At 42.4% G+C, this 23019-nt stretch overlaps 1 protein-coding gene across 13 annotated transcripts in view; it reads left to right on the top strand.

Moving 5' to 3' along the window:
- The window catches only part of hspg2 (heparan sulfate proteoglycan 2), a 220979-nt gene that overhangs the window by 137698 nt on the left and 60262 nt on the right, over positions 1-23019 (top strand). For 8 of the 13 annotated variants that reach the window (XM_065020820.1, XM_065020822.1, XM_065020824.1 and 5 more), the window contains exons 30-39: positions 7015-7073; positions 7253-7320; positions 7895-8035; positions 9323-9514; positions 10023-10061; positions 19412-19687; positions 19795-19875; positions 20907-20990; positions 22479-22571; positions 22750-22839. In XM_065020820.1, the coding sequence (XP_064876892.1) occupies positions 7015-7073; positions 7253-7320; positions 7895-8035; positions 9323-9514; positions 10023-10061; positions 19412-19687; positions 19795-19875; positions 20907-20990; positions 22479-22571; positions 22750-22839 (1123 nt within the window). The remainder of the gene's footprint in view (positions 1-7014; positions 7074-7252; positions 7321-7894; positions 8036-9322; positions 9515-10022; positions 10062-19411; positions 19688-19794; positions 19876-20906; positions 20991-22478; positions 22572-22749; positions 22840-23019) is intronic. The other 5 variants (XM_065020827.1, XM_029665047.2, XM_065020826.1 and 2 more) reach the window with 1 other exon arrangement.

Raw genomic sequence — 23019 nt, 5'->3', positions numbered from 1 at the left:
TCAGATGAGTTGTACCTGATTCAAAGATTCAACCCAATGTTAAAATCACAGAAACAGTTGTCAGAGAAACATCCCAGTCAAACAAAGGTTATGAGAAAACCACTGCTCCAGACACATACCCGTTGGCCCCACTGTCCCACAAAGTCCAGGAAGTGTCAAAAGACAAAACAAGTTACTCTAAGAAAGTTCTCACCACCACGTTGGCAACCACCAAAACCACCTCTTCTTTGAAGTGTTCAAAGTTAACCATGAAGAGTAATGTCAAAACAACTAGTTCCAAGAGATCCCCACAGAGGAAGAAAACCCAGCACCAGTCTAATGTGCTGGACCTACTCAAACTACTCCAAGGTAATGATGGAAAGTCTTCCCAAAAGAACAAGAAACAGAAGCAAGATGGTTCCTATGGTTCTTTTCACATTGTTTTAGGAAGGCTGGCCATTCCTGTCAAAATTATCCCTGATTATTAGAGACATTTACAGTGGCTTGCGAAACTATTCAACCCTCTTGGCATTTTTCCTATTTTGTTGCCATACAACCTGAAATTAAAATGGATTCTTGGGGGGTTTGTATCATTTGAGTTACACAACATGCCTACCAATATGTTTTCATCGTGAAACAAACATGAAATAAGACAAAAACACAGAAAACTTGAGCGTGCATAACTATGCATAACCCCCTTGAAGTCAATACTTTGTAGAGCCACCTTTTGCAGCAATTTCAGCTGCAAGTATCTTGTGGTATGTCTCTATAAGCTTGGCACATCTAGCCACTGGGATTTTTACCCAATCTTCAAGGCAAAACTGATCCAGCTCCTTCAAGTTGGATGGGTTCCGCTGGTGTACAGCTATTTTTAAGTCATACCACAGATTCTCAATTAGATTGAGGTCTGGGCTTTGACTCGGCCATTCCAAGACATTTAAATGTTTCCCCTCAAACCACTTGAGTGTTGTTTAAGCTGTATGCTTACATGCTGACCGGACACGTCGTGTGTGCGAGCGTTGCAAAATACATTTAGAAATCCATGTTAGTCAATTATTGCACCCACACTGATCGCATGCGACGCCAAGGGCTAAAATGGAAGTCATTCCTATTTCTGACGCAGATCGCGCTGAAATTCCTGCCTCTCCCATCTCCTCATTGGTTTATAGAAGCAGGTAGCCACGTGCCATCTCCTCATTAGTTATACCCACGTGGGTGATTGAAAGATTAACTTTGTTGCCGGTTGTCGTGGTAATACTATGAAAGTTTAGATGCGATCACCAAGTTCAAAAATGAAAAAGAATGGAAGGAGGAGCGATGACTAGAAACGATTCGGTTAGCCGTTTTTTGTGTGGATAAATTGTCGGAGTAGAGGTCCTTGTGCATTTCAGGTAAAATAACAACTCAATGTTTATATCCCAGGACAAATTAGCTAGCAACAGCACGCTAGCTAAATAGGACAAATTAACGTTAGCTAGCAAGCTAACTAGCTAAATTGCCATGGATGTTTAATGGTTTTCGACCTGTCCCCAAATTAATGTCATTGGTTCAGAGTTTATTTTGATATTGGTGTGGGGGGGCAAAATACATTGGGGCAAAAAAGTATTTAGTCAGCCACCAATTGTGCATGTTCTCCCACTTAAAAAGATGCGAGAGGCCTGTAATTTTCATCATAGGTACACTTCAACTATGACAGACAAAATTAGGGGAAAAAAATCAAGAAAATCACATTTAATGAATTTATTTAGCAAATTATGGTGGAAAATAAGTATTTTCTTCTGTGGAGATTGGAGAACCTTCCAGAAAAACAACCATCTCTGCAATACTCCACCAATTAGGCCTTAATGGTAGAGCAAAGTACTGAGAGATCCTTGATGAAAATCTGCTCCAGAGCGCTCAGGATTTCAGACTGGGGTGACCTTCTAAAGGGACAGCGACCCTAAGCACACAGCCAAGACAATACAGGAATGGCTTTGGGACAAGTCTCTGAATGTCCTTGAGTGGCCCAGCCAGAGCCCAGACTTGAACCCAATCAAACATTTCTGGAGAGACCTGAAAATGCCTGTGCACTGACGCTCCCCATTCAACCTGACAGAGCTTGAGAGGATCTGCAGAGAAGAATGGGAGAATCTCCCCAAATACTGGTGTGCCAAGCTTGTAGCGTCATACCCAAGAAGACTCAAGACTGTAATCGCTGCCCAAGGTTCTTCAACAAAGTACTGAGTAAAGTGTCTGAAGACTTATGTAAATGTGATATTTCAGTTTGAATACTTTACGAATGCTCTGTATACATACAGTATTTAGAGAGTATTACATTTCAGAGCAGAATATCCCAATTGTAGAAATAACCTCCATTAAACAGACAAATTGTAAATATATATATATATATGCAAGTATATGCATACTACACAGCACTGTACTCAGCTGCAGTGAAGTATTTGAAGTGAGTTTGTCCGAGGTATCGGCCGTTCCTATGTTCAGGTGTAAATCTATGTTTCAATTCCATCTTCTATTTTTATTGGATGTGTAAAGATATGATTGTGTATGCAAATGTATCCATGCATATGAGATATGTACTTTATGACATTAATTATGCCCTTGGTGCCTTGTGATTGTACTTTAAATGAACACTTTTTTTCAAATTTGTGTCTTCAATGTCCTATAACTTGTGCATAACACAAATACTAACATTACATCAACAATATCCAGATTTGCCTTCATCATGCATTGGTCAGATAGTTTCCAAAAACATTTGAATCTTCTTACTGTAAAGATAGACTGGACAGGTCTTTCCAAAGTGAGTATATAACATTTAAGTCCCGTTGAAGCTGTGCGTTGGTTGGCTTTTAACTGTGGAGTTTCCAGTGACGAGGTAAGAACTGGGGAAGCTAGGATAGCTCTCCTTCAGGGTATCCTGTCAGCTGGACAGAGCTTTGGTGGAGGGCTTGCTTAGGCAATGGGCTTGCTTGGCAATGGGCATAATTCTTCTCAGCTTCTCAGTGTCATATCATGATGAGATATGATGTCTCTTTCTGCAGTTCGACTTCAGTTTTGTGCCTCTTACTTCTCCTGTTGATTTTCTCTGCTCTGCACTCTGTCAAGGTTTACTTTGGTGACACATTATTTTAAGATGGAAATGTAACTTTTAATGCAAACTTGTGCAAATGGGTTCCTCAGTTCATCACATTGGCTGCCCGCTCAATAGGGCATTAGGGGCGGTATAATATAATATTGTGATTGGTAAAAAAAAATATATACAGTACCAATCAAAGGTTTGGACACACCTACTCATTCAAGGGTTTTTCTTTATTTTTACTATTTTCTACATTGTAGAATAATAGTGAAGACATTAAACTATGAAATAGCATATGGAATCATGTAGTAACCAAAATATATCTAAATGTATTTTAGATTGTAGATTCTTCAAAGTAGCCACCCTTTGCCTTGATGACAGCTTTGCACACTCTTGGTATTCTCTCAACCAGATTCACCTGGAATGGTTTTCCAACAGTCTTGAAAGAGTTCCCACATACCTGTATGCTGAGAACTTATTGGCTGCTTTTCCTTCACTCTGCAGTCCAATGCATGCCAAACCATCTTAATTGGGTTGAGGTCGGATGATTGTGGAGGCCAGGTCATCCGATGCAGCATTCCATCACTCTCCTTCTTGGTCAAATAGCCCTTACACAGCCTGGAGGTGTGTTTGGTCATTGTCCTGTTGAAAAACAAAAGATAGTCCCACTAAGTGCAAACCAGATGGAATGGCATATCGCTGCATAATGCTGTGATAGCAATGCTGGTTAAGTGTGCCTTGAATTCTAAATAAATAACCAACAGTGACACCAGCAAAGCACCCCCACACCATCACACCTCCATGCTTCACGGTGGGAACTACACATGCGTAGATCATCTGTTCACCTACTCTGTGTCTCACAAAGACACAGCGATTGGAACCAAAAATCTCAAATTTGGACTCATCAGACCAAAGGACAGAATTATTTTGTGTTACTACATGATTCCATATGTGTTATTTCATAGTTTTGATGTCTTGACTATTATTCTACAATGTAGAATGTTTCAATGTAGAAAATAGTCAAATAAAGAAAAACCGTTGAATGAGTAGGTGTGTCCAAACTTTTGACTGGTACTGTAACGGCTTTCTTCCGTCGAAGGAGAGTCGGACCAAAATGCAGCGTGGTTAGTTCGATACATCTTTAATAATGAAAAAACACGAACAATACAAAACAACAAATGGAATGTGAAAACCTATACAGCCTATCTGGTGACTACAAACACAGAGACAGGAACAATCACCCACGAAATACTCAAAGATTATGGCTGCCTAAATATGGTTCCCAATCAGAGATAGCGATAATCACCTGACTCTGATTGAGAACCGCCTCAGGCAGCCATAGACTATGCTAGACACCCCACAAAACCCCAAGACAAAAACGCACCACAAAAACCCATGTCACACCCTGGCCTGACCAAATAAATGAAGACAAACATACTATACTTCGACCAGGGCGTGACTGGTACTGTATATATTTTTATTTAAAGAATATATACAGTATATTATATAATTCATGGATTATGTTTTAAATGCTCAGAAAATTGTGTTAAATGTGTAAATTAAGCTGTTTCAAAAATATTGTTCAAAACAAGTTGTTCAGTGACTACTCTGCCTCTCAGTGACTACCAGCAGCTCCGCAGGCGCATGGGCCATGCGAACATTGCTTGGATTGCTTACCCAGTTATTTGCTATGACGGAGAACTGCCCTCAACAAAATCGCAAGATTTCATAGCATATAAGTAAATGGACTTTCCTGGGATGCTCAAATGAGCGCTCAGTCAGAACTTCTGGGTCTGCTCTAGTCTCCATCCCAATGAGTCTCTCGCACCAGATGGCTTTCTGCCATGCGTGAGACTAATCTGCTCTGTCAGGTACAGATGGTTTTCTGCCATGCGTGAGACTAATCTGCTCTGTCAGGTACAGATGGCTTTCTGCCATGCGTGAGACTAATCTGCTCTGTCAGGTACAGATGGCTTTCTGCCATGCCTGAGACTAATCTGCTCTGTCAGGTACAGTTGGCTTTCTGCCATGCGTGAGACTAATCTGCTCTGTCAGGTACAGATGGCTTTCTGCCATGCGTGAGACTAATCTGCTCTGTCAGGTACAGATGGTGCTAAATCAAAAATCAAATTGAACTTGTAAATAAATAATCATAAGAGTCATGGGAGTCTAGGATCTGATAAACCAGACATTTCAAATCAAATCAAATCTTATTAGTCACATGCTCCGAATACAACAGGTACCGAATTCAACCTTACAGTGAAATGCTTACATACGAGCCCCTAACCAACAATGGGGTTTAAAGAAATACAGATAAGAATAAGAGATAAAAGTAAAAAGTAATTAAAGAGCAGCAGTGAAAAAACAATAGCGAGACTATATACAGGGGGGTACCGATACAGAGTCAATGTGCGGGGGCACCGGTTAGTTGAGGTAGTACCGTACATGTAGGTAGAGTTATTGAAGTGACTATGCATAGATAACAACAGAGAGTAGCAGTGGTGTAAAGAGGGGGTGGGAGGGGCACTGCAAATAGTCTGGGTAGCCATTTGACTATTTACATCCAAGAAAAGTCGAAGGACAGAGGGATACACAAACTAGAACCTTTGGAAGGACAGAAAAAGCATGTCTTTGACTTGCCAATTTAATCATTTCCACCCACGGTGTTCATTAGGTTCTACTGTAGGTGACAGGGCAACATGTTATGTGACTAAAACAGCATAAAACCGGATGTATCACAAAGCATGATCAAATAATTAGCTAGTTACATTAATTTTGAGAAACATTGAGAAATCGTTTTTCTTTTTGTCAAATTAACCAGTTATCTGCTTTGATAAGCAGCTAGCTCCCTATAGCTAGCTGGTGGCTGGCTAGCTCCCTATAGCTAGCTGTTGGCTGGCTAGCTAGTTAGCTAGCTCCCTATAGCTAGCTGGTGGGTGGCTGGCTAGTTAGCTAGCTCCCTATAGCTAGCTGGTGGGTGACTGGCTAGTTAGATAGCTCCCTATAGTTAGCTGGTGGCTGGCTAGCTAGTTAGCTAGCTCCCTATAGCTAGCTGGTGGGTGGCTGGCTAGCTAGTTAGCTAGCTGGTGGCTGGCTAGCTCCCTATAGCTAGCTGGTGGCTTGTTAGCTAGCTCCCACGCCAATTTCAAGTCTTTCTAAACTATTATCTGACTAACTCGGAAATACGAGGTTATTTCAGAATGAAGGTTATTGGGCTAGCACATCATGCTTTGTGACATTATTTTAGCTGGATATCCCCAGTTCGATAATGTGTTTCACTTATTGTATCTGCATTCTTGTTGTATTCTCACTGGTGCATTCGTTCGTGAGCTAGCTGCTCGTTCTAAAAAGTACCAACTAATCTGTTCAAAACAGTGGCAGCATGTGCAGCAGTGGTCATTCGTTTATTTTTTTAAGCAAACGTGTATTTACGCTGTTGTTCAAATGCACAGATTGCTTTATATAACTTCTCAAAGAAACTACCGGTAGTTCAGCCAATCAGCAGCCGATGGTTTCAACATTTGACACACGTCGCCAACATTGGCAATACATATTTTTGATCCTCTTTTTGCGTCTGGGAAGTGGTGGAACAAAGCTGTAATTAAGCATGTCTTATTCTGTGAGTCTGAGTCTGTTTGGTAAAACAATGCAGATTATTTACATGCAGAGGACTTGGGAAATGAATAGTGTGTCTCCAACGGACATCCACAATGAATAAATTCTGGATGTTGGCAAATAATGTGACAACTCTATTGTATAGCTTGTATCCATAGTCTTTTCACAGAAATGTGTCTACTCTGGGCCAAGAGCGTGCTGTGAGGTCTCATCACGTATCTATCTCCTCACACAGCTAAGCACAGTTTCCTGCCCCCATTGTTCCTTCCTTTGGTTTAAAAAAATGTATCCTCTTTGACTGGAAATGTTTGTTTTAAAGTATAAGTGTTCGCCGATCTCCGTTTCAGATGTGCTGCTGGGTACACAGGCAACCCCCAGCTCGGCCAGAGGTGTAGTGACCTGAATGGTATGTGTATGGATTATTCAATTCAATATAGCTTTATTTATCCCCTCAGGGGCAGTTAAGATTGTTATTACACAGTGCTAACAGGCTGCAGCTGCAGACATGTGTACACAATTAAAATGATTGTATTTGATAGAATGAAGGCACACAGAGTGAAAACCTCTGCTGTGTCATGTTTACAGGTAACTGCTATAACTGTGACCAGAGAGGAAGTGAAGGATGCAATGGAAATGGTGTGTGTCGCTGCAAGGTAAGAAAACCAAGGCTTCTGTAAGTGCATCATAATAACTACCATCCTCATTGACATCCCCAAACCCAATACTCAGACGCGGGCAGTATAGGAGCATCATGGCAAAACCTGTAAGTCTGGCTAATAGCTTCTACCCTCAGACTCAGGCTGCTGAATAGCCACCACTAGTCAGCTACCTGCTCTGCTGTCCCCCCCTCTCCCCACCCTCTACATTTACCCTGCCCCCACCCCAATGGATATTTATCATTGCCACGGTTGTTAATGTGTATATATTATTATTTCTGTTTTATTATTATCTATTTGTATTATATTTGTGTTGTTTTTTTCACTTTGTCCTGCGTTGTTGGAGCTCGGAGCGCAAGAATTTCATTGTACCCTGTAATTACATCTGTAACCCTGTACATGGGACTATTTAACTCTTTAAATCTAAATATCCTTATCCACTTCTGAGGGTTACCTCCGTGAGATAGTTTGTCCCACAGAAATAGAATAACTAGAATGGCATTCTCATTCAGGTCAATCTTCTATTTCTATGGTTAGTTCTACTCTCACACTATATATAATTGTGTTCCAGATGAACGTTGATGGCCCTGCCTGCTCCAACTGTAAGCAGGGAACCTTTCACATCAGCACAGACAACAAAGATGGCTGCCTGTCCTGCTTCTGCATGGGTGTCACACAGCAGTGCTCCAGCTCCTCCCACTACAGAGACCAGGTACCCAGGCAACAATAATTAGGAAACTACTAAATTAAATATATGAGTAAAGTTTTTTTGTTGTAATTTATTTGTTTATACACTCAACAAAAATATAAACGCAACATGTAAAGTGTTGGTCCCATGTTTCATGAGTTGAAATTATCCATACGTAAGTCGCTCTGGATAAGAGCGTCTGCTAAATGACTTAAATGTAAATGTAACGCACAAAAAGCTTATTTCTCTCAAATGTGATAAAAATGTGTTTACATCCCTGTTAGTGAGCCTTTCTCCTTTGCCAAGATAATCCATCCACATGACAGGTGTGGCATATCAAGAAGTTGATTAAATAGCATGATCATTACACAGGTGACTTTGTGCTGGAGACAATAAAAGGCCACTCTGAAATGTGCAGTTTTGTCACACAACACAATTCCACAGATGTCTCAAGTTTTGAGGGAGAGTGCATTTGGCATGCTGACTGCAGGAATGTCCACTAGAGCTGTTGCCAGAGAATTGAATGTTAATTTATTTACCATAAGCGGCCTCCAATGTCATTTTAGAGAATTTGGCATTACGTCCAACCGGCCTCACAACTGCAGACCATGTGTATGGCATCGCATGGGGGCAAGCGGTTTATTGATGTCAACGTTGTGAACAGAGTGCCCCATGGTGGTGGTGGTGGGGTTATGGTATGGGCAGGCATCAGCGACGGACAACAAACACAATTGCATTTTATCTATGGCAATTTGAATGCACAGAAATCCCGTGACAAGATCCTGAGGACCATTGTGAGGCCCATATTGTTTAGGTATGTGTGACCAACAGAGCTATATTCCCAGTAATGTAAAAGCCATAGATTAGGGCCTAATTTATTTATTTCAAATAATTGATTTCCTCATATGAACTGTAACTCAGTCAAATCTTTGAAATTGTTGCATGTTGCGTTTATATTTTTGTTCAGTATAGATATGTAAAGTGTAATGTTGTTTATGTATGTGTTCATGCAGGGCTCATCTGCGAAAGAGTCTGTGGTCTCAGCATGACTCCCGTCTTAAATTAAAGGTTAAATTAAACAGAGCACTTTGACTGTAGGCTGTCCCTGGTCCCAGATTTGTTTGACTTTGACTTGACAATGACCAAGAATTGGCAATTCAACACACAAACAGATAATTACAGCTTACTTAGAGAGCACTCTAATTGCCAATAACGCTCTACTGAACTGAACTAAACGGATTCAATTTCCTGAAGCTTTTCCTGTCTCTCTGAGTGAGACTGGTTGATCATTCCTTCCTGTGTGTCCTGCAGGTGTCATCCGTCTTTGTCCCTGGCAACTTCCAGGGCTTTGCTTTGGTCAACCGGCAGCGCACCAACCGTATCTCCACCGGCTTCACTGTGGAAGTGTCCACCGATGGCACACAGCTCTCCTATAGCAACTTTGACTACCTAGGCCAGGAGCCCCACTACTGGCAGCTGCCTGGGGTCTACCAGGGGGACAAGGTGAGTCACAGATGAGGATCTGGCCAACTGGTCAGCAGAGACTTTCCATACTCCTGTAGACCTCAGCTCAATCCCAGCTTCCCGGTGCTCTCTATGATGGAAAGCGGCTTCTACTCGTGCTGAAAACTTCTACATTCCTGCTCAATGTTCTCTTTCAATTTCTGCTTAATTAAGTAGCCTGAGCCAGAGCTGATCTTCTCTTGCTGTGAAATGGGTTTGCTAAATGAGTTATAGCAGAGAACACTGAGAGTGAGGGCCAATGTCCTCATAGTGTGGAGACAGAGTTTGGTTGTATACTCCATGAATTCACCATTTATTACTAGGGTTAGAACCTCGTCAGAAGGCCTTAGCAGTCTCTGAGATAGTAGACAGTACTTTGTCTGTTGATGCATCTACTTTTAGAGACCATCGCATGATTACATTTTCATTGGTATTGATGAGATTATGGCTCGTTAAGCAGCAACATTAATTGCTTCTTTATTTCTTGGTTTGCGTGCCCACTCTATAGAAGGAAGCTTTCTTTGCTCGTATGAGACGAGCACATCAGGTAAACCAGTGGTGCTTGTCGTGTGCTGATGATTGTGCATAAAGTATCAGACTTATTGTGAACAATTGATGACAAAAATGTCAGTTTGTAATTCAAACAAAGATTGGTGTGATTTGGCAATTGATCGTACTGATTGGTGTCCAGTATTTTGGTAAATGTTTCATACATAAACCATAACACAACTGTTTGAGATGCATGGATTGCCTGCATAGTTTTCCAATGGCCTCGATTTTTTCCTAGTTTTAGCACAGTTGTAGCAGCAATCAACATGCAGTACTTGCTCTATTTTCACACAATATTAGTAATATTTTAGCTTAAGATCAAATCACAATTTATTGGTTGCTTACACATGTTTAGCAGATGTTATTGTGGGTATAGCGAAATGCTTGTGTTCCTAGCTCCAACAGTGCAGTAATATCTAACAATACACAACAATACACACAAATATAAAACTAAAAAAACGGAATTAAGAAATATAGAAATATTAGGACAGAGTATGTATATATATACAGTGGGGCAAAAAAGTATTTAGTCAGCCACCAATTGTGCAGGTTCTCCCACTTAAAAAGATGAGAGAGGCCTGTAATTTTCATCATAGGTACACTTCAACGATGACAGACAAAATGAGGGGGAAAAAATCCAGAAAATCACATTTAATGAATTTATTTGCAAATTATGGTGGAAAATAAGTATTTGGTCAATAACAAAAGTTTCTCTCAATACTTTGTTATATACCCTTTGTTGGCAATGACAGAGGTCAAACGTTTTCTGTAAGTCTTCACAAGGTTTTCACACACTGTTGCTGGTATTTTGGCCCATTCCTCCATGCAGATCTCCTCTAGAGTAGTGATGTTTTGGGGCTGTTGCTGGGCAACATGGACTTTCAACTCCCTCCAAAGATTTTCTATGGGGTTGAGATCTGGAGACTGGCTAGGCCACTCCAGGACCTTGAAATGCTTCTTACGAAGCCACTCCTTCATTGCCCGGGCGGTGTGTTTGGGATCATTGTCATGAAAGACCCAGCCACGTTTCATCTTCAATGCCCTTGCTGATGGAAGGAGGTTTTCACTCAAAATCTCACGATACATGGTCCCATTCATTCTTTCCTTTACACGGATCAGTCGTCCTGGTCCCTTTGCAGAAAAACAGCCCCAAAGCATGATGTTTCAACCCCCATGCTTCACAGTAGGTATGGTGTTCTTTGGATGCAACTCTTTGTCCTCCAAACACGACAAGTTGAGTTTTTACCAAAAAGTTATATTTTGGTTTCATCTGACCATATGACATTCTCCCAATCTTCTTCTGGATCATCCAAATGCTCTCTAGCAAACTTCAGACGGGCCTGGACATGTACTGGCTTAAGCAGGGGGACACGTCTGGCACTGCAGGATTTGAGTCCCTGGCGGCATAGTGTGTTACTGATGGTAGGCTTTGTTACTTTGGTCCCAGCTCTCTGCAGGTCATTCACTAGGTCCCCCCCGTGTGGTTCTGGGATTTTTGCGTGGTCTTGCATGTCTTCCATTTCCTAATAATTGCGCCCACAGTTGATTTCTTCAAACCAAGCTGCTTACCTATTGCAGATTCGGTCTTCCCAGCCTGGTGCAGGTCTACAATTTTGTTTCTGGTGTCCTTTGAGAGCTCTTTGGTCTTGACCATAGTGGAGTTTGGAGTGTGACTGTTTGAGGTTGTGGACAGGTGTCTTTTATACTGATAACAAGTTCAAACAGGTGCCATTAATACAGGTAACGAGTGGAGGACAGAGGAGCCTCTTAAAGAATAAGTTACAGGTCTGTGAGAGCCAGAAATCTTGCTTGTTTGTAGGTGACCAAATACTTATTTTCCACCATAATTTGCAAGTAAATTCATTAAAAATCCTACAATGTGATTTTCTGGCTTTTTTATCTCATTTTGTACCTATGATGAAAATTACAGGCCTCTCTCATGCTTTTAAGTGGGAGAACATGCACAATTGGTGGCTGACTAAATACTTTTTTGCCCCACTGTATATACATATACAGTGCCTTCGGGAAGTATTCGGACCATTTTACTTTTTACAAATTTTGTTAGGTTACAGACTTTTTCTCAAATCTGACTCAATTTGAGGAGATTCTCCCATTCTTCTCTGCAGATCCTCTCAAGCTCTGTCAGGTTGGATGGGGAGCTTTGCTGCACAGCTATTTTCAGGTCTCTCCAGAGATGTTCGATCGGGTTCAAGTCCGGGATCTGGCTGGGCCACTCAAGGACATTCAGAGTCTTGTCCCGCAGCAACTCCTGCATTGTCTTGGCTTTATGCTTAGGGTCGTTGTCCTGTTGGAAGGTGAACCTTCGCCCCAGTCTGAGGTCCTGACTGCTCTGGAGTAGGTTTTCATCAAGGATCTCTCTGTACTTTGCTCCGTTCAACTTTGCCTTGATCCTGACTAGTTTCCCAGTCCCTGCTGCTGAAAACATCCCCACAGCATGATGCTGCCATTACCATGCTTCACCGTAGGGATGGTGCCAGGTTTCCTCCAGACGTGAAGCTTGGCATTCTGGCCAAAGAGTTCAATCTTGGTTTTATTAGACCAGAGAATCTGAAACTCCAAGCGAGCTGTCATGTGCCTTTTACTGACGAGTGGCTTCCATCTGGCCACTCTACCATAAAGGTCTGATTGGTGGGGTGCTGCAGAGCTGGTTGTCCTTCTGGAATGTTCTCCACAGAGGAACTCTAGAGCTCTGTCAGTGTGACCATCGGGTTCTTGGTCACCTCCCTTACCAAGGCCCTTCTCCCTGGATTGCTCAGTTTGGCTGTGCGGCCAGCTCTAGGAAGAGTCCTGGTGGTTCAAAACTTCTTCCATTTAAGAATGATAGAGGCCACTGTGTTCTTGGGGACCTTCAATGCTGCAGAATTGTTTTGGTACCCTTCCCCAGATCTGTGCCTCGACACAATCTTGTCTCGGACCTCTACGGACAATTCCTTCAACCTCATGGCTTGTTGTTTGCTCTGACTGCACTGTCAACTGTGGGACCTTATATAGACAGGTATGTACCTTTCCAAATCATGTCCAATCAATTGAATTTACCACATGTGGACTCCAATCAAGTTGTAGAAACATCTCAAGGATTATCAATGGAAGCAGGATGCACCTGAGCTCAATTTCAAAACTCATTGCAAAGGGTCTGAATACCTATGTTGATAATGTATTATTAAACAAAATATATAATAAAGAAATTAGCAAAAATGTCTAAAAACCTGTTTTCGCGTTGTCATTATGGAATATTGTGTGTAAATTGATGAGGGGATGTTTTAAATAATAATACGGCTGTAACCTAACAAAATGTGGAAAAAGTCAATATGTCTGAATAATTTCCGAAGGCACTGTATGTACTGTATATACAGCTGAAGTCAGAAGTTTATATACACCTTAGCCAAATACATTTAAACTCAGTTTTTCACAATTCCTGACATTTAATCCTAGTAAAAATTCCCTGTTTTAGGTCAGTTAGGATCACTACTTTATTTTAAGAATTTGAAATGTCAGAATAATAGTGGAGAGAATGATGTATTTCAGCTTTTATTTCTTTCATCACATTCCCAGTGGGTCAAAAGTTTACATACTCGGGCCTCCCGGGTGGCGCAGGGGTCTAGGGCACTCTGGGTTCGCGCCCAGGCTCTGTCGCAGCGGGCCGCGACCGGGGGGCCCGTGGGGCGACGCACAATTGGCCCAGCGTCGTCCGGGTTAGAGAGGGTTTGTCCGGTAGGGATATCCCTGTCTCATCGCGCACCAGCGACTCCTGTGGCGGGCAGGGTGCAGTGCGTGCTAACCAAGGTAGCCAGTGCACGGTGTTTCCTCTGACACATTGGTGCAGCTGGCTTCCGGGTTGGAGGCGCGCTGTGTTAAGAAGCAGTGCGGCTTGGTTGGGTTGAGTTTTGGAGGACGCATGGCTTTCGACCTTTGTCTCTCCCAAGCCCGTATGGGAGTTGTAGCAATGAGACAAGATAGTAATTACTAACAACAATTGGATACCGCGTAATTGGGGAGAAAAGGGGGTAAAATTTAAGTTTAAAAAATAAATGTTTTTACATACTCTCAATTAGTATTTGGTAGTATTGTCTTTAAATTATTTCATTTGGGTCAAACGTTTCGGGTAGCCTTCCACAAGCTTCCCACAATAAGTTGGGTGAATTTTGGCCCGTTCCTCCTGACAGAGCTGGTGTACCTGAGTCAGGTTTGTAGGCCTCCTTGTTCGCACACGCTTTTTCAGTTCTGCTCACACATTTTCTATAAGATTGAGGTCAGGGCTTTGTGATGGCCACTCCAATACCTTGACTTTGTTGTCCTTAAGCCATTTTGCCACAACTATGGAAGTATGCTTGGTGTCATTGTCCATTTGGAAGACCCAATTTGCTACCAAGCTTTAACTTCCTGACTGATGTCTTGAGATGTTGCTTCAATATATCCACATAATTTTCATGCCATCTATTTTGTGAAGTGCACCAGTCCCTCCTGCAGCAAAGCACCCCCACAACATGATGCTGCCACCCCCGTGCTTCACGGTTGGGATGGTGTTCTTCGGCTTGCAAGCATCCCCCTTTTTCCTCCGAACATTACGATGGTCATTATGGCCAAACAGTTCTATTTTTGTATCATCAAACCGGAGGATATTTCTCCAAAAAGCACAATCTTTGTCCCAATGTGCAGATGCAAACCGTAGTCTGGCATTTTTGTGGTGGTTTGGAGCAGTGGCTTCTTCCTTGCTGAGCATCCTTTCAGGTTTTGTCGATATATGACTTGTTTTACTGTGGATATAGATACTTTTGACCTCCAGCATCTTCACAGGGTCCTTGTTGGGTCCTTGTTGTTCTGGGATTGATTTGCACTTTTCACACCAAAGACAGAACGCGTCTCTTTCCTGAGCTGTATGACAGCTGCGAGGTTCGTACAGATGAACGTCGTACCTTCAGGCGTTTGGAAATTGCTCCTAAGATTGAACAAGACTTGTGGAGGTCTACAATTTTTTTTCTGAGGTCTTGGCTTATTTATTTGGTTTTTCCCATGATGTCAAGGAAAGAGGCACTGAACTTGAAGGTAGGCCTTGAAATACATCCACAGGTACACCTCCAATTGACTGAAATGATTTCTAAAGCCATGACCCACTGGAATTGTGATACAGTGAAATAATCTGTCTTTAAACAATTGTTGGAAAAATGACTTGTGTCATGCACAAAGTAGATGTCCTAACTGACTTGCCAGAACTATAGTTTGTTAACACGAAATGTGTGGAGTTGTTTAAAAACGTGTTTTAATGATTCCAACCTAAGTGTATGTAAACTTCCGACATCAACTGTATATATAAACTCAGCAAAAAAATAAACGTCCTCTCACTATCAACTGCGTTTATTTTCAGAAAACTTAACGTGTCAATATTTGTATTAACATAACAAGATTCAACAACAGACATAAACTGAACTAGTTCTACAGACATGTGAATTACAGAAATGGAATAATGTGTCCCTGAACAAAGAGGGGGGGGTCAAAATCAAAAGCAACAGTCTGTATCTGGTGTGGCCATCAGCTGCATCTCCTCCTCATGGACTGCACCATGATGTTACCCCACTCTTCCACCAAGGCACCTGCAAGTTCCCGGACATTTCTGGGGGGATCCGGGCTCTTCACTGCCCATGGCAGAACACTGACATTCCTGTCTTGCAGGAAATCATGCACAGAACAAGTAGTATGGCTGGTGGCATTGTCATGGTGGAGGGTCATGTTAGGATGAGCCTGCAGGAAGAGTTCCACATGAAGGAGGAGGATGTCTTCCCTGTAACGCACAGCGTTGAGATTGTCTGCAATGATAACAAGCTCAGTCCGATGGTTCTGGGACACACTGCCCGCTCCAGAGTACAGGCCTCTGTGTAACGCTCATTCCTTCGACGATAAACGCGAATACGACCATCACCCCTGGTGAGACAAAACCGCGACTCATCAGTGCCAGTCCTGTCTGGTCCAGCGACGGGGGGTTTGTGCCCATAGGCGATGTTGTTGCCGGTGATGTCTGGTGAGGACCTGCCTTACAACAGGCCTACAAGCCCTCAGTCCAGCCTCTCTCAGCCTATTGCGGACTGACCTAGCACTGATGGAAGGATTGTCCATTCCTGGTTTAACTCGGGGAGTTGTTGTTGCCAGCCTGTACCTGTCCCACAGGTGTGATGTTCGGATGTACCAATCCTGTGCAGGTGTTGTTACACGTGGTCTGCCACTGTGAGGACGAACAGCTGTCCGTTCTGTCTCCCTGCAGTGCTTAGGTGTCTCACAGTACAGACATTGCAATTTATTGCCCTGGCCACATCTGCCTTCCTCATGTCTCCTTGCAGTATGCCTAAGGCACGTTCACACAGAAAGGCCTCTTTAGTGTCCTAAGTTTTCATAAGCGTGACCTTAATTGCCTACCATCTGTAAGCTGTTAGTGCCTTAACGACCGTTCCACAGGTGCATGTTCATTAATTGTTTATGGTTAATTGAACAAGCATGGGTAACCGTGTTTAAATACTTTACTGTGAAGATCTGTGAAGTTATTAGGATTTTTACTAATTATCTTTGAAAGACATGGTCCTGAAAAAGGGACTTTTTTTTTTTGCTGAGTTTATATAAATGAAAATAGATATTTATATACAGTACCAGTCAAAAGTTACAGTACCAGACACACCTACTCATTCAAGGGTTTTTACATAATCTACATTGTAGAATAATAGTGAAGACATCAAAATGTCTACATATAACACATATAACACATATACATATAACACATATAACACATATGGAATCATGTAGTAACCAAAAAAGTGTTAAACAAAATATATGTTATATTTGAGATTATTCAAAGTAGCCACCCTTTGCCTTAACGACAGCTTTGCAAACTCTTGGCATTCTTTTAACCACCTTCATGAGGTAGACACCTGGAATGCATTTCATTTAACAGGTGTGCCTTGTTAAATGTTCATTTGTGGATTTTATTTCCTTCTGATTGGCATTTGAGCCAATCAGTTGTCTTGTGAAAAGGTAAGGGTGGTATGCAGAAGATAGGCCTATTTGGTAAAAGACCAAGTCCATATTATGCCAAGAACAGCTCAAATAAGCAAAGATAAACGACAGTCCATCATTATTTCAAGACATGAAGGTCAGTCAAAGCGGAACATTTCAAGAACTTTGAAAGTTTCTTCAAGTGTAGTCGCAAAAACCATCAAGCGCTATGATGAAACTGGCTCTCACGAGGACCGCCACAGGAAAGGAAGACCCAGAGTTACATTTGCTGCAGAGGAGAAGTTCATTAGAGTTACCAGCCTCAGAAATTGCAGCCCAAATAAATGCTTTACTCAGTTCAAGTATAAGAAACATCTCAACATCAACTGTTCAAAGGAGACACCAAAGGACACCAAGAAACATGAGCAATAGACATTAGACTGTTGGAAATCCAACCACCGTGTCTTTGTGAGATGCAGAGTAGGCGAACAGATTATCTCCACATGTCTGGTTCCCACCGTGAATCAAAGAGGAGGAAGTGTGATGGTGTAGGTGTGCTTTGCTGATGACACTGTCGGTGATATATTTAGAATTCAATTCACTCTTAACAAGCATGGCTACCACAGCATTCTGCAGCGATACGCCATCCCATCCGGTTTGCGCTTAGTGGGACTATCTTTTGTTTTTCAACAGGGCAATGGCCCAACAAACCTTCAGGCTGTGTAAGGGCTATATGACCAAGATGCAGAGTGTTGGAGTACTGTGTCAGGTGACCTGGCCTCCACAATCACCCAACCTCCAAGGAAAAAGGAACAGCAGCCAACTAGTGCTCAGCATATGTGGGAACTCTTTCAAGACCGTTGGGGAATGATTACAGGTGAAGCTGGTTGAGAGAATACCAAAGGTTGTGCAAAGCTGTCATCAAGCAAAGGGAGCCTACTTTGAAGAATCTGATTTGTTTAAAACTTTTTTTGCTTTTTGCTTACTACGTAATGTTATTTCATAGTTTTGACGTCTTCACTATTATTCTGCAATGTAGAAAGTAGTAAAAATAAATAAAATCCCTTGAATGAGTAGGTGTGTCCAAACTTTTGACACACCTATATATATATATACAAAGTGTACAAAGTGGCTGTTTAACACATCCCAATAACATTTCAATGGTTCACCTGTCAAAAAGGTCTCAGTCTGATTCTCAGTGCGCCTGCTTTTAAAGCCCCACAGACAAATCCACTAGAATATTCCACCGGATGTGACTCACCAAACGGTCCATTCTTGGTCTTGTCACTGTAAATGAACAAACTTACAGTATGTGTGATGGGATGTATAGACATTATTGTCAGTATGTGGATAGAATATGGTAGGTTACACGCTACACAAAATTGCTTACTTAAAAGGCACTCTGTTTAATAGACCATTCACATAGTGGATGACTCAGATGTACAGTACTTAACTGTACTGCAGTGAATGAGTCATAAGGAGCTTTGCAGACATCCATCTTTGATTCATTACTGTGACCATAAACAGTAGTTAAATTCTATAAGCCTTCCATTAGTTCTAGTTCTAAAGTGTCCACTGGCTCCTCCATGGGAAAGTAGAAAGTGATCATAGGAGCCTTGCTTTTTTCACAAAACTAGAGAGTATCTCCCTGGACAGTGGAGCAACTGAGGAAGGATCAGGCCATTTGGGTCTTAATGAAGTCTTTGAAGGGTAAAAAGAGCTAGCCAGGTATTCCTACTGTAGTCTAGCCACACACTGTTACGTCCATACAGCACATCTACTGACAACAATAGAAACCAACCATCTTCCTCACACAGTGTGACCTCCTTCCCCTAATATGGATTGCATTTTGGGATTTTCTATGACATTACCAAAAGTTAATCACAACATCCTTAGATAAGCGACTGAACATTTACGGTAGCATGGTTGATATAAGCATGAATGCAACTGCAGCACATTGACAGTAAATGTACCAGATGCATGTAGTAAAAAGGCATGTGTGAATTGCATACAGACCTGAATGAACATGTGAGACTATCTGAAATGTGAAGAGAAGAGAGCCATGTTGTGTCTAATGGCAGACACGTGTGGATGATTTTGTATGTTTTGGGATTATAGAAACTAGGAAGTTGAATGGCCCCAGTGAGTGAAGTTGTGTACACACCACGGCGGTGTAGCCCTGGATATGTGTAGGACAGCATGTCTCCTTACCTACACCCCAAGACAACCAATGCTTAGTGTGTCTCTTACCTACACCCCAAGATCCCAGTGCTTGGTGTGTCTCTTACCTTGCATGATGAGAGGTCTTGTTTTGGAACCCCGCTGAGCCCCCCCCCCCACCCTCTCCCCCAGGAACAAGTGAAGAAGCTGGATGATGAGATCTGGGAAATTATCTCCAACTTTGGCAACAAAGGCTCTCCGGCAGTCTCTCCCCCCTTCCCTCCCTCCTCCTCCTCCTCCTCTTCCTCGTCTTCCTCTGAGAGGAAGATCCCCAGCCACTCCTATCGTGCTGGGTCTCGTACCCCCATGAAGCCCTTCTCTCCCTCTTCCTCCCCCTCTGGTATTTCCTCCCTGGTACGGCCTACTAGGCCTCAGCCAGCCTCCCCCGGCCCCTCCCCTCAACTCCAGGTACATCTAAAATAACCCTCAAACATACTTATTTAGCTCATCCATATGTGTTATTGTGGTCGTTGCTGACTGATTTACTCTCTGTTTGGGCCTGGTCCTGTTGACAGACAAAACGGCGTGGGACGAAGAACATAGTGGGTCCTCCTAGTGCTCATAGTGGCCCCAGGCCTGCTGGGGTCTCCAGCCTGGTAGACATGACAGGCTGACTGACTGACTGACTGACTGACTGACTGACTGACTGACTGGCTTGCCGGTCGGCTAACTGGCTGCCTGATGTTCAGGCGAATGGCTGACTGAGTGACTGTGTGATGATTGACTGACTAACTGACTAGCAGACTGACTGACTGACTGATAGACTGACTGTCTGACTGACTGTGTGATGATTGACTGACTAACTGACTAGCAGACTGACTGACTGACTGACTGACTGGCTTGCCGGTCGGCTAACGGGCTGCCTGATGTTCAGGCGAATGGCTGACTGACTGACTGTGTGATGATTGACTGACTAACTGACTAGCAGACTGACTGACTGATAGACTGACTGTCTGACTGACTGAACGCATGTCGCTGCCCTTGGCACACACAGAGGAAACTGCCACCTTCCATGCGATAACATACTGTAGCCAGGAAGGTAAATCAACAACTGATCAAGTTATCGATTCATGAATCATAAGAACTCATATTTCACAGGGTTATCCTGTACAGTTCACCATAGTATTGGCAAAGTGTTAGAGTCTATTTCAATGAACAAGAAAGGGAAGATTGGTCTGAAAAGAGCAGTTTGTGCATATATTCCATGGCTAACCAGGGTGGCATTTTCCTCTGGAAAGCACAGAGAACCCACTAATTGCTGTTAGTCATACTCTGTAATTGTGCACGTAAAGAGTAGTACTGGATCTGTAATTACAATTCTACTGTACAAGGGTCTAAACAAATACACCCGTCACACAGTCACCTTAACAAGCTATGATATTCCCATTACACACACAGGAATCTGTTGTTATAGTTGCTAGTCAATGCATGGTGTGAGTCTCACTTTGTCACCAAGTAGTAGTTAAGTAGTAGAGGTCCAAAATGTAAACCCTTTCTCTAAAAGTTGGCTCTACTCTACTCTGTCATGCTTGCCTGCTTGCGATGCCGTTTGTCTCTCTCCTTGCTTATCTTTTGATCTCTGTCTCTGGCTTGCTCTCTCATGCCTCTCCTTCCTGCTCTGCCCCAGTACGCTTTGGTCTACAAACGTTTCAGCTTGCACCCAGATGACACCCTCTACTGGCAGCTTCCAGATCAGTTCAAAGGGGATAAGGTAACAACAATACGAGCCAGACCCAGCCCTCCTGCACCCTTACTGGGTTTTTGCCCTCCTGTTAACTCCATGGCCACAGACAGAACCACCCCACCCCTCCACCTCAACTAACAAAGCAGGGGAAGGGAAGGATGGCATCACCTGACAACCCTGTAGAGTTTGGAGCTCCTGTTTATTTAAGTGATAATGCCCGACAAGCCATGCCAATATATCCTCCAAACACCGGGTTACCAACATATTCAAATAATGATTCACATGTTTTCATTACGAATGTTATTTTGATGAATTTATTCATATAATTTCATCATTCCACAAGATATAGTCCCGACAAAAATCTAGGGTTGCTATGCAAGCCGGCTGGTCATTCGTTCTATCGGTTTGGTTGCTAGAGACGAGACCGGGTCGTTCTGTATCTATGGATGCGACCCAGCCGTTCGTTCAAAATGTTCCATTGCCATACTGGCTGGCAACTTTCTTATCCCTTGCTTGCTAGCTAGCCAACTACGGCTAACTTACAGTCACCTAAAAAAGTGCAGCCAGAATAACAGCAAAATAGCCGCATTTGTTTTAAGCTGTTTTCTAGTGACATTTATTTGGATACATCCATAACAATGAGCTAATGAGGAGCAATTTCTCCTGGCATAGATAATGTGCTCACTCATCAGGACACTGTTGTTCAGAGGAGCTAGCCAACAACACAGCTAACACAATCACTTCAAACTGAAGCTGGAAAGACTGCAAACTAGACTCACTTCATTTTGTTTGACCTTTTTTCAATTGGCATTTCTTTGTATATATCCATAAAAATGATGCCAGCTGATTCATGATTTAGACTGGCTGAGAAATGCTGCCTGCCTGTCTGTCTCGTCCTGACTCCCAACACGTTCATTACTATGGGACAGCTGGAGATCAAATTTGAATATTAAAACAATATTGCAAAATGTCAGAGAGACAGACAGCAAGGTTTATACAAATCTCTGCTGTTGAAAACTAAATGTTAGTCTAAAAGAAATGTTAAATAATGTCCAAATGCTTTTTATAGTGCAGATCAAGATTATAAATTGCTTGGCTGGGCTGATGAGACAGTGTATTGCGCAGTCAGATGGAACAGAGTAAATAGGCATTTTAACATCATAGATTTAGCCGGTGGTAACTTGTGGAATAGACACCGGCTGGAATGCAGTTTTAACCAATCAGCATTCAGGATTAGACCCACCTGTTGTATAATGATTCATAATCACTTCTCTAATGGGCCAGGCATGACTCATTTTGTATTGGGAACAATTCATGCCTAAAATAAATAGAAAGACTGATTAGGATATGAAATCTCTTTTGTAATAGACATAATCATAGATTCACTCGTTTGCCTCTTCCTGAAACATTATAATGTTAGAGACCTATAGTCATATTTGTTTGACGCTCAAAGGCTCATCAACAAAGTTAGATTTAGTATGCAACCTAATTTCTTTACCTTTACCCATGTTATAGGTGAGCTCCTACGGCGGTAAGCTGAAGTACACCATCTCCTACGTAGCAGGACAGAGAGGAACAGCCATCGAGGACCCTGACATTCAGATTATTGTAAGTAGCTTATGCAGCAAAGTTACCAACTTCATTCACTTTCATGTTCTATTGCTGTATCCATACATACAGTAGCACACTCCATCCCATAAGTTATCAACTGAAATCACTTCCATGTATTGTGGTTGCATCCATTCACCTGTCATTGATTGGTTCTCCTTTTCATTGATGCCCACAGGGAAATGACATCACGCTGGTGGCTCATCAGCCATGGCAGAGGGGACAGGGGACAAGAGAGTCCCGCCAGTTTGAGGTTGTCTTCAGAGAGGTCAGTGTTCTACAGTAGTACAGATTACCTACATTTTATCATTTCAATTCAATAGAACTTTGTTTTCCCCAAACGGCAATTTGATTGCGACCTTTACCATCCATTCCTCATTGACACAGGTCACCCTAGCATCCTAGTAATAGCATAGTATTAACCTAACTCTGCTCTCTTTCTCCTGTA

The sequence above is a fragment of the Oncorhynchus nerka genome, linkage group LG7, assembly GCF_034236695.1.
Source record: "Oncorhynchus nerka isolate Pitt River linkage group LG7, Oner_Uvic_2.0, whole genome shotgun sequence".
Taxonomy (NCBI): Eukaryota; Metazoa; Chordata; class Actinopteri; order Salmoniformes; family Salmonidae; genus Oncorhynchus; species Oncorhynchus nerka.
Note: the sequence above shows the minus strand (reverse complement) of the source record. Positions and strands in the feature narration are given on the sequence as shown.